At 41.3% G+C, this 16,831-nt stretch overlaps 1 protein-coding gene across 1 annotated transcript; it reads right to left on the bottom strand.

Annotated features, from left to right (window-relative positions):
- Positions 1–3,603: 3,603 nt before the first annotated feature.
- Positions 3,604–13,455, bottom strand: LOC307225171 (aldo-keto reductase family 1 member C3-like). The gene is made up of 9 exons (XM_079993016.1): positions 13,246–13,455; positions 10,516–10,668; positions 9,724–9,840; positions 9,141–9,218; positions 8,776–8,898; positions 7,345–7,454; positions 5,056–5,221; positions 4,296–4,378; positions 3,604–3,923 (listed from the first exon to the last, which is right to left on the bottom strand). Exons 1-9 carry the CDS (start codon positions 13,330–13,332, stop codon positions 3,881–3,883), a joined length of 960 nt encoding a protein of 319 aa, XP_079849142.1. The 5' UTR covers positions 13,333–13,455; the 3' UTR covers positions 3,604–3,880.
- Between the last annotated feature and the right edge of the window lie 3,376 nt (positions 13,456–16,831).

Here is a 16,831-nt window from a genome sequence, read left to right as displayed (position 1 = left end):
AATAACAGAACAAGAAATAGAGGGTGCCATCCAAAATATGAAATTGGGAAAATCACCAGGACCAGATGGCCTGACGGCTAAATACTACAAAATGCTGAAAGAATGGTTGATACAACCATTGAAGGAAGTTTGCAATGAAATTCTGATGGGGAAAAAGGCACCTGAATCGTGGAAAGAGGCTTTCATCTCACTTATACCGAAAACAGAGACTGAGAAGAATCAGGTCAGAAACTACCGCCCTATATCTTTACTCAATGTGGATTACAAAATTTTTGCAGACATTTTGGCAAAAAGATTAAAAAGAGTGTTGATAGAGGAGATTCATAAGGACCAAACAGGCTTTCTCCCAGGGAGACATATGTCAGACAATGTGAGGAACATTATAGACATTTTGGAGCTGCTAGACGTTGACATTAACAGGAAAGCAGTTTTGATTTTTGTGGACGCGGAGAAAGCCTTTGACAATATCTGTTGGACTTTTATGAAAAAGAATCTCCAAGGGATGGGGGTAGGTCAAGGTTTTGAAAACGGTATAGGTGCAATATATTCCAAACAAAAAGCTAAGTTAATTGTAAACAATGTGGTAACAGAAGAAATACCCATAGAAAAAGGTACACGGCAGGGATGCCCAATATCCCCTTTGCTTTTTATATCAGTCCTGGAGGTTTTGCTAAATATGATTAGAAAGGACCAGTTGGTTAAAGGAGTCCAGGTCGGAGTTAGACATTACAAATTAAGAGCATTTGCAGATGATCTAGTATTGACCTTGCAACAGCCAGACACTAGTACTAAAAGAGTATTAGAATTAATTGAAATATTTGGTCGAGTAGCAGGTTTTAAATTGAACAAACAAAAAACGAAAGTCTTGGAAAAAAATTTAACAATGGAAGAAAGAGAGAGTTTTCAGAATGAAACAGGCTTGGAAATAACAAAAAGGGTAAAATACCTGGGGTTAAACTTAACATCCAAGAATGTGAACTTATTTAAGGATAACTATGAAAAAAGTTGGTCAGAGGTAAAGAAGGATCTGGAAATATGGTCAAGGTTGAAACTTTCCTTGTTAGGCCGAATTGCTACTATTAAGATGAATGTATTGCCTAGAATGCTGTTTTTATTCCAGACGTTGCAGATTTTGGACAAGATGGACTGTTTCAAGAAGTGGCAGAAAGACATATCAAAATTTGTCTGGCAGGGCAAAAAGCCCAGAATTAAATTTAAGATTTTAACTGATGCAAAGGATAGAGGGGGGTTTGCCCTGCCGGACTTAAGACTTTATTATGAATCGGCAGCTTTCTGCTGGTTGAAACACTGGCTACTTCTTGAGAACACTGACATTTTGGACCTGGAAGGGTACGACAATAGTTTTGGTTGGCATGCATACTTATGGTACGACAAGGCAAAGGTGTATAAAAGCTTTAAAAACCATATTGTAAGGAAAGCATTGTATAATGTTTGGATTAGATACAAAGATTTGCTGGAAAGTAAAACCCCTAGGTGGGTGTCACCAATGGAAGCTAGGGAAGTAAAAAAGCTTAATATGGACTCTAAATGGCCAAAATATCATGAGATTCTAGAATATGATGGTGAAAGGGTTAAACTTCAGAGCTATGAGAAACTAAAGCCCAAGGTTCGAGACTGGTTGCACTACCATCAGATAAATGAGACATTTAAACAGGACAGGAAAATAGGATTCCAGAAAGGGAGGTCAAAACTAGAAACAGAATTGTTGGAATCCAATACTAAGAATCTATCAAAAATGTATAACTTGCTGTTGAAATGGAATACACAGGACGAAACGGTGAAATCAGCAATGATTAAATGGGCACAAGATATTGGTCATGATATTATGTTTGCTGACTGGGAACAGTTATGGACCACCGGTATTAAATTTACTGCATGTAATGCTTTAAAAGAAAATATTATGAAAATGATCTATCGGTGGTACATGACCCCAGTCAAGCTTGCAAAAATTTACCACTTGCCTAACAATAAGTGTTGGAAATGTAAGGAGAGTGAAGGCACTTTTTACCACCTTTGGTGGACCTGCCCAAAGGTTAAAGCTTTCTGGGAAATGATCTATAATGAAATTAAGAAGGTCCTTAAGTGGACTTTTCCTAAGAAACCAGAGGCTTTTCTCTTGGGCATGGTTGGCCAATCGGTGCTAAAGAAGGATAGGATTTTCTTTATGTATGCCACTACAGCAGCAAGAATTCTACTGGCAAAGTATTGGAAGATGCAAGAACTATCGACTCTGGAAGAATGGCAAACAAAGGTGATTGACTTTATGGGACTGGCCGAGATGACGGGCAGAATCCGTGACCAGGGGAAAGAGACAGTGGAAGAGGACTGGAAGAAATTTAAAATATATCTTAAAAATAATTGTAAAATTGAGGAATGTTAAGATGTCAGGGGGTAAGAGGTAAAGAATTGCAGCAGTAATTAAAAAACTAAAGGAAACTTTATGAAAGGGAATTAAGACAATGGACCTAAGGGTTGCTAAAGAACCATTAAACAAGGATGCAGGGATGGGGAGGTATGGGGAAGTCAAAAGAAAGAAGGGTATGAAATGATGATTTTGAAGTTATATTCTAAATGTTTTGTGTTTTGGATTTTTTCTGTTTTTTTTCTGTTTATCTTGCTTTGTTTTTGCTATCTGTCTGGAAAATGAATAAAAATTATTTTAAAAAATAAAAGGAAGAGTGTCCACAGCCTCAGCCTTTACTGGAGGGCTAAGGTTACGCAAAGCAGGGGCTGAGTGGGAGACAGCAAATAGCAACTAATGATTTCCGCAAGGACCTTTTGACTATTGTTACAGATTCGAGAGGATAGAATGCATGCATATAATATCATCTGCTGTGAAACAGTGACCAGAGAAACATAGTCATAATTCATTTCAGGTCGTGGTGGCAGACAGTTGAAACCCTGTGCTCTTTACTCCTCACAGCCAGCAGAGGACCTCAGAGCCAGCAATGGCCATTCCTGCCCATCCCTTCCTCGGAAGTGGAAGCAGCGACTTTGTAATTTAGGGAAGCTTTTAATGTTTAATAGGTTATTGTATTTTAATATTTCATTGGAAGCCGCCCAGAGTGGCTGGAGAAACCCAGCCAGATGGGCGGGGTATAAATAATAATAATAATAATAATAATAATAATAATAATAATAATAATATCTGGTTGGCCACTGTGAGAACAGGTTGCTGGACTAGATGGGCCACTGGCCTGATTCAGCAGGCTCTTCTTATTTTCTGAAGGTATTTCAAATCATCTTGGCAATAAATCTCAGGCTATGCAGCTGCTTCTTTTTATGAATGTTAATCCTCCCCCCTTGTGCTATTTTCAATTTATGAATCACCCCCTTGAAACTGCTATTTGATACATTAGAAAGAACTAGGGATGGAGGAGGAGTTCAATTTTGTTCACATTTTAATGACAAACTACACAGCTCACACTTCTTGAACCAATATGCAAATTGAAATGCATATCGAAATTTCTCAGTTATGCTGAGAAAGTGGCAATTCTCTGTATTGTGTGATGCAGTTGTTCAGCTAGAGAATCATTACAAAAATGCATATACTGGGGTAAAGTATGCATTAAAGAACATATATCAGTGAAAACACCATGCAAACATGCTTTATTTTAGCCAAAAGTACAAAGAAAAATGTGTATGGTAGGAGAAATTTACAATCATGAATTTTCATGAGATTTTCAGAAATCCCAAACTGATTTGGAGATAAGGATAACTGAAGTGTGGAAAATGAACCGCTGGATTGTTGGGAGGAACGGATACTGACAGATTTGCCCACCCCTAGTTAGAACAAATGTTTTCCATGCAAAAGGACCCAGGTTCAGAAGGGGATAAATTGGAGATGGGAGACGGGCCCTTATTCGACATCTGGCGGGTAATACTGTGGGTGACCGGCAAACCTGGAACAAAAGAAAAGAGAGTCAACACTCAGGGGTTGCACAAGAAGATGCACAAGCAAGAAAAATTGATCTGTTGCCAGCCCTTGCCTCAGGAGACCATTTCACACAGTGCATTGTAAGCCCCCCGAGTTTGCCATCAAATGCCCACCCTGCTGAATATCTGGGAGGCTGAAATTCAAAATGCACCCCCCTCCAACAATACATGGGGATTCGTACAGAGTCTCCACAGTAATTCCTTCTATAATTTCACCTTATTCTCTATGAAGAGAAGAGATGGATACCAGATATTTTCTTCCTTTTGCTCTTGCAGTGTGAATTCTTGCGTGCACCACTTTTATGTATTTATATGCTTACTATATAAATGTGACTTACATTTCTGCTTTTAAAAAGCTCATGCTTTTGTGAAGGCCATCAATGGCTTTCATATCCTCCTCAGAGAGCTGGAAAGTAAATGCCTGTCAGGAAGAGAAAAAATAAATGCTGAGCCCTTTTCCCTCATGCCTTCTTTTTGCATCTCAGAGCTGTGCACCTTTTTCCAGCAACAGAGAAACCAAAGCGAACTTTGCTACCACCTTCCAAAGTTTATTTCCTTCATTCAACAGCTTCAGTCCAGATGTCCTCCCACTGAGGGAATTTTATATGCATAGTAATGTAGGTTTGCAATAGAACAGGAGTCAGGAAACTGTGCCCCCCTCCAGATGTGGATGGACTCCAACTCCCCATCAGTCTCAGCCATCATGTCCAATGGTCAGGGATGAGGGAGGTCATACTCCAGTGAATGTAGTTCAGTACTTCTTTATGCAGTCCATAGCAAAACTACTGAACATGCTTCCATGCAAGACAGTGACAGCCACCAACTTGGATGGCTTTAAACATTAGACAAATTCATGGTAGATAAGAATACCAATGGAAGCTAGTCATGATGGTTGCACTCTGAAATCACAGTCAGAGGCAGTGATTCTTCTGAATACCCATTGCTGGAAACTCCTCCAACTTCTTGAGTCCCCAAACCAAGATGTGCATCTTCCCTCCCATACTCCTGCATGTGTCATGTGACCCGTGAGATCACAGTGTCCAAGTGACGTGCTTTTTCGGTATTGTTTTTAAATTGGATTAATATATATTGCTTTACCTGGGCATTTTCCTCAATTCGCTTTCTGGTGTAGGTCTTCACCAGGACCACCAGGCCGCGCTGCAGTTGGTAGCGGATAGCCACGAGAGCTGGGCTTTTGTTGTACTTCTTGGCGATCGCAACCAACAGAGGATCTTCAAGCAGGGGAGGAGCGTCTGGATTTAACCTGTTGGAGAGCAACATGGAGAAAAGGTGTGTTTCTGGTGTCAAGATGTACAAATATACACGCACAAATATAGGATGGGGGACACTTGGCTTGACAGTGGTATATATGAAGAGGATTTAGGGGTCTTTGGAGACCACAAGCTTAACATGAGTCACAGTGTGATGCAGCAGGAAGAGAAGCTAACGCTATTCTTGGCTGCATCAGCAGAAGTATACTGTCCCCATCAAGGGAAGTAATGTTGTTGTTGTTTAGTCGTTTAGTCGTGTCCGACTCTTCGTGACCCCATGGACCAGAGCACGCCAGGCACTCCTATCTTCCACTGCCTCCTGCAGTTTGGTCAGACTCATGTTTGTAGCTTCAAAAACACTGTCCAACCATCTCGTCCTCTGTTGTCCCCTTCTTCTTGTGCCCTCCATCTTTCCCAACATCAGGGTCTTCTCCAGGGAGTCTCCTCTTCTCATGAGGTGGCCAAAGTATTGGAGCCTCAGCTTCACGATCTGTCCTTCCAGTGAACACTCAGGGCTGATTTCCTTCAGAATGGAGAGGTTTGATCTTCTTGCAGTCCATGGGACTCTCAAGAGTCTCCTCCAGCACCATAATTCAAAAGCATCAATTCTTTGGCGATCAGCCTTCTTTATGGTCCAGCTCTCACTTCCATACATCACTACTGGGAAAACCATGGCTTTAACTATACGGACCTTAGGGAAGTAATAGCAGCACTCTATTATGCATTGGTCAGATTTTACCTGGAATATTGTGTCCAGTTCTGGACTTCACAGTTTAAGAAGCATATTGAGAAGCTGGAACATGTGCAGAGGAGGGCAAACAAAATGATAAAATATCTGGAACCTGAGCCACATGAGGAATGGTTGAAGGAGCTAAGAATGTTTAGAATGGAGAAGGGTAGACGGACAAGTGATGTGGTAACCATCTTCAAATATCAGAAGGGTTGCCTCATGGAAGATGGAGCTCGCTAGTTTTTTATTGCTTCAGAGGGTAGGATCTAAATCAATGGATTCAAATTACAAGAAAGGAGATTCTGACTAAAAATTAGGAAGAACATTCTGGCTGTAAGAGCTGTTCAACAATGGAATGGACTCCCTCAGATGGGTGGTGATGAGGGGCAGTATACAAATCTAAGTAAGTAAATAAGCAAGTATTTTGTATTTAATGGTTGGTTGGTTCTTTGGTTGGTTGGTTAATGTGAATTAATATAATTTTTTAGTATCCCGTTCTCCACCATAAATTGCAGTCTGAGTGGGACTATACATAAACAAAAGAGGGGTTTCAGCAGGCTTGAGGGAACCCCAAGCTTTGCATAAGTACAAAAATGTACTTGGGGGGGGGGGACTAAGAAAGAAAAGCCCCAACAGACCAATGGGGATGGTGTCTGCTCAGTGTATAAAGAATCCTGAGTACCGGTTGGAGAGAAAATATGGAGCATTGGGGAGGGAGGTGAAATGTAACTGAGTGTAATGGAAGAAGGCATGGCTCATTGGACTGAAGCCAGAACAGGAGAACTCAGTATAGCAAAGTTTTGCTGCTGGTCCCACTTGTGACTTCCAGTACAGATAAAAACAATAGAACTCAAAATTCTGAAACATAGGGAACAGGCTATGCAAAAAGAGAAATGCTATAATTATTGAAATTATACAGTAAATGTAAGCCTGGATACAGGGCCCTTTCATCCCTGCCATTCTACTGCTTAAAGCACCGTTAAACATAATATAAATGTGATTTAAAAACAGCACAAAATTTCAGAAGCAGAAATTATTAAATAGCCCCCTGCCTGCAACATTTAAAAACATACGTTTGGGAGAAGTCAAGCAGTATACACACACACACACACACACACACACACACACACACACACTTCAGCAATGGGAAGGTTTCTGAGAATGTCTAAAATGGGAGGGGAAGAGCTTTGTAGATCTCTCTGTGGAAATGATTTTGCAAAATGTGGGGCCACTACATAAAAGGCCCTGGTGCTGGTATCCACAATGAGGATCTTTATTAATTGTGGGGCCCAGATTGCAAACTAAAGAGCTGGTGTAGATGCTGGGGAATAGTGGGCCTAGATGGCACCTGAGGTGGTCCCCAAACATTTTGGCTTCATCTCTTACCATCTTGGGTCCCTTTGGGATCCCAGGACACTATATCCTTCCAGGATGATATTGTTTGATTTGCAGAAGGCCAGCATCTTGCTTTGGTTCCGATAAGGATGGCATTCAACCTGTGGATTCAAAATCCCCCAACACAACCCCAAAGTGAGAATTCAGATGAAACAAAGAATACAGTGAAATAAAGGAAAGACAGAAAAGCAGAACCATGCTATTATTTCTTGAAATATCCATCTGTTACCATTCTTAAAGTGTGTTGTGTTTTCTGATGCATCAGAATCTTTAGATGACCATTCTTGCAATTGTGGTTTCCATTGCCGCACTCCTCATCTGTGAAATGTGTATTAGGTGGATATGAGGGACAGGGCTTATTCCCCTACAATCTCCTGTCGCTCTAGCCTAGTAGGAAATATCCTGGGCACACTGTCCTGCCTGCAGTGTCTCTATTTCTGCCCCCTCAGTCTCTGAATTTTCTACATTGAGCAGAAAGGTCAGATGGGGGATTTACCTGGTTTTCCATCAAGCAGAGCAGATGATCTGGGATTCTGTTTTATCAGGATCTCAATAAACTGAAATTTCCAATCAAACTGAGCAGTGGAGACATCAGAAAATAAAATCAGCACTGGGGGGAGGCACAAGACTTTTCAAAGGGGCCAGTTTTATCCCACATGTAAGGAAGTAGTGGTATATTTCTCAATAATCCTCTCTGTGTAATGCATTTTGTATGTGAAAAGTGTCACCCCTGTGGCTCAGCAATGACGGAAAGTATGGGGGGAAGACATGAGAATTAATTGTCTGGGGGGACTGTATCCCCCCCCCCTCACCACCCTCTACTGCCATATATGAATTGGATAGTGCATCAAGGCTGGGCAGAGGGTACAAAAAAGCCATGATTCAAGTGGGACTATCTGTACCATTAGTAGTTGCAGGAATTTAGGGGAGTCCACCCCACAACTCATAACCATATCTTCTTGTGACTGGAGCTGCAACCTTGTAGCCTTTTGTTGTTGTTTAGTCGTTTAGTCGTGTCCGACTCTTCATGACCGCATGGACCAGAGAACGCCAGGCACTCCTGTCCTCCACTGCCCCCCGCAGCTTGGTCAGACTCATGCTGGTAACCTCGAAAGCCTTTTCATGACCCCATCAGGGACCATGGGGGTGCTCTTAATTGATGTACATTGTAGGGCTCCCCCTAACAGTGGTTTACTGTTAAGAGGCTTCCTGCAGATGTGCAGGAATCAGGATATGGTCTGGCTTAACCCAGTGCCTAAGCAAAACCGCTGAAATATGTAACCTATAAAGTTGTAGCCTAATTTATACCATTAACCCAAAATATTTGTGTCCGTGGGTTTATTATCTAAGGGAACTGCAGGGCCCGGGGCCTCGCCATGCAACACTTGGAACAAACCCCTACAGAGGTCAATCACACTTGACCTGGTTTATCACTGGCTTGTATTTCAATCCTGGCTTCTTCAGGATCATTTCCAGCTGCTTACGGGTGAAGTTGGACACTCCAATGGACCTCACCAAGCCGGCGTCTTTGCACGCCTCCATTGCCTGGCAAAGAAAACACAACATGTTTATTGAGTGGTGTTTGTTGAATAGCTGGGACCACACTTCCCCCCCCAATTAAGATTGGAAGCTCACTCATATACTCCCAAGAGTGTGCAATAATTCACCAGCTCTCATAGGAGCCATTGTGTGAGTCATTGTTCTGGACATGCCTCCTCTGGTGGAAGGCTACTGTGCTCTGTATCTGAATGACTCAAGGGATGGATTTCCTAATCCCAGGCACCTACCTCCCATGTCTGCCGAAGATCTACGTTGTCAACAATTGGTTTTTTGTCTTCTCCCCTGGGAAAGAAATCTGGTCCAGGCTGGAAAAGAAGGAGGCAGAGGGAATAAGTGCAGGTCAGGCCTAGAGGTTCTCTTATCTCTGTAATACTATCTAATACTAATGGACAGTGATAAAAAAGGGAGTTCACCTTGCAGGGGCTGATACCACAGTGCAGGAATTTGAGGGAAACTCAAATCACAAGCACAGGTCTGTCTCCCCATCTCTCCAACCCATTTTTTTTCTTCCCTTGCTCCCTCACCAAGTCCTACTCTGCAAACAATTTCTTTCTTATGATGCCTATGTGATTAATGTAATCATGATATGCAGATGTTTTCTTTAACTGGCATGTTTCTCCCCCAAAATCTGGGAGCGATCATTCCTTGATTGAGATATGGTATAGCAGAGAACTGTCAGCATCTCTAGGAAATGACAATTCCCAATGTTCATTCAGGGTATAAAATATTTTTAGTAGGTTCTCCCCACACACATTTAAATATTTAAATATTGTACTCAATACTTGTATTATGACATCAATAATTATTTACCTTCATAGAAAATGGATTGTGAATTAAGAACAGATCCATGTAGTCAAATTGGAGTTTCTTCAGGGATTCTTCTAAGCATTTCCGAACCAGCTCAGGGCGGTGGAAGGTACTCCAGAGCTGTCAAAAATATGAAGATATTTATATTTTCACACAGCCATAGAGTTTTTGGGTCTCGGGACAGTTTAGCTGTGGCAGATGACTATTCTTGTGTGCACAATGTTAAGGACACACTCAAATATTGTTCTGAAGAGTATGTTGAATTGCTGTGGTGAAGTAGGTGAAGTAATTTAAAAAATAATTATTGCTAATAAATAATATTTTACTATTTATTTATTTATTAAATTTCTATATTGCCCTTCATCAAAAGATCTCAGGGTGGTTCACAAGATAAAAGCACAAATAAATAGTCAAAACAGAAGCAACAAAATTGTAATCCCTCCTCCCACAAACAGGTTTAGAAAGGGTGTAGAATATGAATCAGCCCAAGGCCTGGTTGAAGAGGAACATTTTCTCCTGGCGCTTAGAGATGTATAATGAACCTCCCTGCAGAGAGCATTCCCCAAATGGGGAGCCATGCAGAAAAGGCCCTGTCCTCGTTTTGCCTCCCTCCGAGCCTCACATGGAGGAAGCATACAAAGCAGAGCCTCAGAGGATGAATGCAGAGTCTTGGTAGGTTTATATAGGGAGAGGCATTTTGCTCTGATTTTGTTAAATAATGTCTGTGAAATTGCATCATGATGCAGGCACTATAGTTTACTCATTTTTTAAAAAAAAATTGCCAAACTCACTCACTTTTCCAGTGTAGAAAATGTCTTCCCTTTTTACAGTTCCATCTGAAATCTTCGCACGAACAGCCCGCCCAACTTGCTCCTCAGACTGGTATACATATGCACCATCAATATGACGGAAGCCGAATTCTATTGCTGTCTTTGTAGCCTCCTCACACTTGCCGGTTGAAAAGGGGAAAAAATTAGTCAATATCTCTGCTTCAGTGGAGAAATTAATATAAAAGAGTACCTGTAAGTAACCTTGAGTGTTGGTGGACATTGTCAAACTAGATTGAGTCCCATGGACTTAGCTAGGCTGGGTCTAGACACATCAAATAAAAAGAAAGAAAAAGCATATAAAAAAGTGATTTATATGCATTGTATTATGCGAAATAACATTGTGCCACTGAATGGCAAGCAGGATTGAAAATGAACAATCAATTAACTTGTCAGTTATTTTGGTTCAAACAGTGGAACTCTGTTGAGACATAGTTTGTAGAACGCTCTTTTTAAAAAAACTGGTTTAAATGTTTGTGAAATAGGAGAGATATCCAAGAAGGGTTTGAGAAAGTCTCTTCGTCAGCATGTATCTCTTTCTATAAAATAGATTCTACCCTTGCTTTATATGTGAGTGGAGAGACATAGGAATTGACAAAATGGAAAAAGGAAAATTCCTTCAAAAACCGAGTGGTAGCTATTATTTGGTAAATTCATGATGTTCCTGGAAATTAATTTAACAAGACTCAACACCAATCCCTTCATTTGCATTGCTGGTGATATGGAATGAAAGAAATGAAGATGGTTTGGATAAAGAATTGATTCTATATTTATTGTTATTGTCCTGAGGCATCTAATCATAAGCCTGCATTTTTATTAAAGCTTATATGTTTAATCAGGGCTTGTATTTTAAAATGAGCTTAAAGATTTTCAAATGTTTTATGCCAGGCAGAAGACCAGCTGCCTAAGAACCTTGGCAAAATGTTTTTCTCCTAGACAAGGGGCCCCCCTGATTTATAGCAGAAAACAATTCTCAAAGTCGTAAAAAGGGAATTACAGGCTGACAGCCAAGGTTACACTGACCCTACAAATTAAGGGTGGATAAATAGTAAAATGAGCCATATCTTCTTCCTAAGGTTAAAAAGGTCAAGAGCAGTGAAAAAAAGCAACTGGTCTGGCTGGCAGAAAGAGAACATTTTTGGGAAGTCTTTTCTAAAGCTGTTTCTTTCTTAAACTAAGATCCTTTTAAGATTTCTTTTCCTTTTAAAAGGTTATTTATGTATTAAATATATTAGCTTAAATATAATTATGCAAAGGATTTAAGAAATGCTAGATTCTTATTTCATATAGTTGGAAGAGATCACAGGGGCCATCAGCCACCAGCCTCCTGCCAGACAGGAGACGCCATCGAGCACTCCTGATATATGGTTGTCAGGCCATATATGAAGGAGATCTCTCAATGTTGATGTGAACTCAAAATCCTTGACATATGTTTAAGATAAAAATTCAAGATTAACCATCTGTTTTGGAAGGCAATAGGGCAAGGAGGGCAAGAGGTGAGCTGGTAATTAAGATTCCTTGTTGAGACACATGTAAGATATATTACTACTTATTTGTCATTTATAGATAGCTCTTTGTGTCCCATAAAAGGGCAAGAGGAAATGGGTGTATCTTTTGTGATTGGTTCTAGCAAATAGCCAATAGGAATTTCAACCAGGCTGATTGGACAGAGGCAGCCACAGGAGGAGCAAGGGGGCTGGATTAAGGAAATATAAGTGCTGGCCAGAATGGCAAGAGGCCAGGCCAGAGCTTGGTAACCATATACCACTGTGCCTCATATTTATTTGTCTGACAAATAAATTATTATTTTAATTTCTCTATTGCTGCGTTGAATATTTCATTCCAGCTAAGCGTTAACCACAAGCAGGGTGCTACAGTCCAGAATAGTTAGCTAATGCCTGGGGAGTTTGGATAATATTGTTACTCCCAACAAAACTAATAGTAGGCACTTACAGTTCTATAGAAATATTTTTTTAAAACATGGAAATATTTTTTAAAAAATATCACTAGAAATATTGCACTGGGGACTTTGAACCCTGCAGCAATTCACACTGGAAACTGTTTCTCAGCTACAAACCATTGATTAGTGCAGGCGTCACCAAACATTTTCAGCAGGGGGCCGGTCCCCTGTCCCTCAGACCTTATGGGGGGCCGGACTATATTTTGTAGGGGAAAAAACCAATGAATTCCTATGCCCCACAAATAACCTAGAGGTGCATTTTAAATAAAAGCACACATTCTACTCATGTAAAAACACCAGGCAGGCCCCACAAATAACCCAGAGTTGCATTTTAAATAAAAGGGCACATTCTACTGATTCCCGGACTGTCCACGGGCTGGATCTAGAAGGCAATTGGGCTGCATCCGGTCCCCGGGCTTTAGTTTGCCTACCCATGGATTAGTACGTGGAATTTAATCTTAAGTTTTACCTTCAGACAGGTTATCTATATGTCAGGTGATTTGATTCTAACAGCTACAGTTGTACCTTGTTCCCGAACAAATTGAGAGACAAAGCAGCACTTTATGTTGTATTCTTGGCTGCTGTGACCCAAGAAGTTCTCATGCACAATTGGCTTCTCAGATCAGGTGAGGTACCTCATGCTGTGCTTTGCAATGTATGAAGCACCCAGCAGCTGGCAGGCATTTGGTTCCTCAAAAACAAGTTACTACAATCGTGAGAGTTAAATGTTTTACTTACAGCTTCTTGGGGGTAGGTTCCAAATCCCAGTATAGGGATTTTGTTCCCATCATTCATTGTAATTCCACGGTCTTTGCTAAGCGCCATTTCCTGCTTCTGTGCTTGTTCAGTTCTGCAGGCTGAAACTGATCAACACTCTAGTCTAGTGGCAAAAGAATGAGAAAAATGAAGTTGGTGTTTCCAATGAAATGCCTTCTGTTGGCATGATAGGAGGGGAGTGCTTAAATAACCCAAAGAAATGAGGGAGAAGGGCAGTGAACCTAAGGCCAACTTTTAATCAGTAACTTTCAGTATATTGTCCTTAGGTACACCAGCAGCTTTCATTGTTGACTTAGCAGCATTGCATTCTCAGGATAAATAACCTATGTCAACTTTTAATCAGTAATTTTCAGCAGAGTGTCCCTTGCTACATCAGCAGTTTTCATTGTTGAGTTAGCAGCAGTGCTTTCACAGGATAAAAAAATACCTGTCTTCTTCTTCTTCTTCTTCTTCTTCTTCTTCTTCTTCTTCTTCTTCTTCTTCTTTGCGTTCCAATAAAGTAATGCAGAGGCTTATTGCAATCTTCAATGAAGAAACTTCACCTCTTTGTTAGATCAGTAAATGTTAGACATACGAAAAGCAAGCCTAAAAGCTATGCAAACCTTTTCTTCAGGCTGTAGTATTGAAGTGAAAACACATATGATCTTAAAAAAATAATAAATGAAATATGTGGAGGAATCTGTTAACCCAACAAAGCTGGGTATTCTGAGTGCCAATGAACACACAAAGGATGTAAGGAAGGAAAGGAGCATAGAAATAAGATCCCAAACTGCCTCTGGCTGTGTACACTTTGCCAGCACATGTAAAACACATTTGATGTGCACAACATTCCCCAAAGAATCCTGGGAACTGAAATTTGTTAAAGATGCTGGGAATGGGAGCTTTGTGAGGGGTAAACTACAGTTCCCAGAATTCTTTTCGAGGGGTCATGTGCTTTAAAAGTGCTCCAAATCATAGGATCACAGAAATGTGGACTTGGAAGGGACAGTGAGGATCATCTAGTTCAACTCCTTGCAATGCAGGAATCTTTCGCCCAACGTGGGGCTCAAACCCACAACGCTGAGATTAGAGTCTCATGCTGTACCAACTGAGCTGTCCCTCAGGTGTGTTTGTTTACACAGTCATCTTCTGGTTTGCAGTAAACAGCATCAGAATGCAATGCACCATAATAAATGTTAGGATGGATAAAGGATGTGGAATGTGGCACCGTGTGCACAACGCTCAGCCTGAATTCAGATTAAAAGGAAGCGTGTCCACAGCCTCAGCCTTTACTGGAGGGACTGAGTGGGCGACTGCAAGTAGCAACAAATGATTTCAGCAAGGACATTTTGAATATTGTTACAGATTCCAGAGGATAGAATGCATGCATATAACATGGTCAGAAGTCATTTGAGGTTGTGGTGGCAGACAATCAAAACCCTCTTTACTCCTCACAGCCAGCAGAGGACCTCAGAGCCAGCAATGGTCATTCCTGCCCATCCCTTCCTCAGAAGTGGAAGCAGCGACTTTGTAATTTAGAAGTTTCCCCTCGTGTCCTGCTTCCCACAGGCATCTGGTTGGCCACTGGGAGAACAGGTTGCTGGACTAGATGGGCCACTGGCCTGATTCAGCAGGCCCTTCTTATTTTCTGAAGGTATTTCAAATCATCTTGGCAATAAATCTCAGGCTATGCAGCTGCTTCTTTTTATGAATGTTAATCCTCCCCCCTTGTGCAATTTTCAATATACGACTCAACCCCTTGTAAGTGCTATTTGACACATTAGGGAGAACTAGGGAATGAGGCCCCTTCATGCATCACTGCCTTGCCGTGCCAAGGGGGCTTGAATAACTCAGAGAAGCTATGAACTATGCTGTGCATGGCCACCCAAGATGGACAGGTCATAGTGGAGAGTTTTGACCAAACATGATCCACCTGGAGCAGGAATCGGCAAGCCACTCCAGTATCCCTGCCAAGAAAACTCCATGGACAAAGACAACAGGCATATAAAAGATATGACGTTGGAAGATGAGCCCCTCAGGTTGGAAGGCGTCCAACATGCTACTGAGGAAGAGCGGAGGACAAGTACAAGTAGATTCAGAGCTGATGAAGCGGCTGGGCCAAAGCCGAAAGGTCGCTTAGTTGTGGATATGCCTGGAAGCGAAAGGAAAGTCCAATGCTGTAAAGAACAATATTGCATAGGAACCTGGAATGTAAGAACCATGAACCTGGGTAAGTTGGATGTGGTCAAAAATGAGATGGCAAGAATAAATATCGACATCCTGGGCATCAGTGAACTAAAATGGACGGGAATGGGCGAATTCAGTTCGGATGACCATCATATCTACTACTGTGGGCAAGAAACCCATAAAAGAAATGGAGTGGCCCTCATAGTCAACAAAAGAGTGGGAAAAGCTGTACTGGGGTGCAATCTCAAAAATGATAGAATGATCTCGATACGAATCCAAGGCAGACCTTTTAACATCACAGTAATCCAAGTTTATGCACCAACTACTGGTGCTGAAGAAACTGAAATTGACCAATTCTATGAAGACTTACAACACCTTCTAGAAATGACACCAAACAAGGATGTTCTTCTCATTATAGGGGATTGGAATGCTAAAGTAGGGAATCAAGAGATAAAAGGAACAACTGGCAAGTTTGGCCTTGGAAATCAAAACGAAGCAGGTCAAAGGCTAATAGAGTTCTGTCAAGAGAACAAGCTGGTCATCACAAACACGTTTTTCCAACAAGACAAGAGACGTCCCTACACATCAACATCACCAGATGGGCAGCATCGAAATCAGATTGATTATATTCTTTGCAGCCAAAGATGGAGAAGCTCTATACAGTCAGCAAAAACAAGACCTGGAGCTGACTGTGGCTCAGATCACCAGCTTCTTATAGCAAAATTCAAGCTTAAACTGAAGAAAGTAGGAAAAACCACTGGGCCGGTAAGATACAATCTAAATCAAATCCCGTACGAATACACAGTGGAAGTGAGGAACAGGTTTAAGGATTTAGATTTGGTGGACAGAGTGCCTGAAGAACTATGGATGGAGGCTCGTAACATTATACAGGAGGCAGCAACGAAAACCATCCCAATGAAAAGGAAATGCAAGAAAGCAAAGTGGCTGTCCAACGAGGCCTTACAAATAGCAGGAGAGAGAAGGCAAGCAAAATGCGAGGGAGATAGTGACAGATACAGGAAATTGAGTGCAGATTTCCAAAAAATAGCAAGGAGAGACAAGAAGGCCTTCTTAAACGAGCAATGCAAAGAAATAGAAGAAAACAACAGAAGGGGAAGAACCAGAGATCTTTTCAAGAAAATTGGAGATATGAAAGGAACATTTTGTGCAAAGATTACCATAATAAAGGACAAAAGTGGTAAGGACCTAACAGAAGCAGAAGACATCAAGAATAGGTGGCAAGAATACACAGAGGAATTATACCAGAAAGATATGGATGTCTCGTACACCCCAGGTAGTGTGGTTGCTGACCTTGAGCCAGACATCCTGGAGAATGAAGTCAAATGGGCCTTAGAAAGCACTGCAAATAACAAGGCCAGTG

This window comes from Podarcis cretensis (assembly GCF_951804945.1).
Source record: "Podarcis cretensis genome assembly, chromosome: 10".
Taxonomy (NCBI): Eukaryota; Metazoa; Chordata; class Lepidosauria; order Squamata; family Lacertidae; genus Podarcis; species Podarcis cretensis.
Note: the sequence above shows the minus strand (reverse complement) of the source record. Positions and strands in the feature narration are given on the sequence as shown.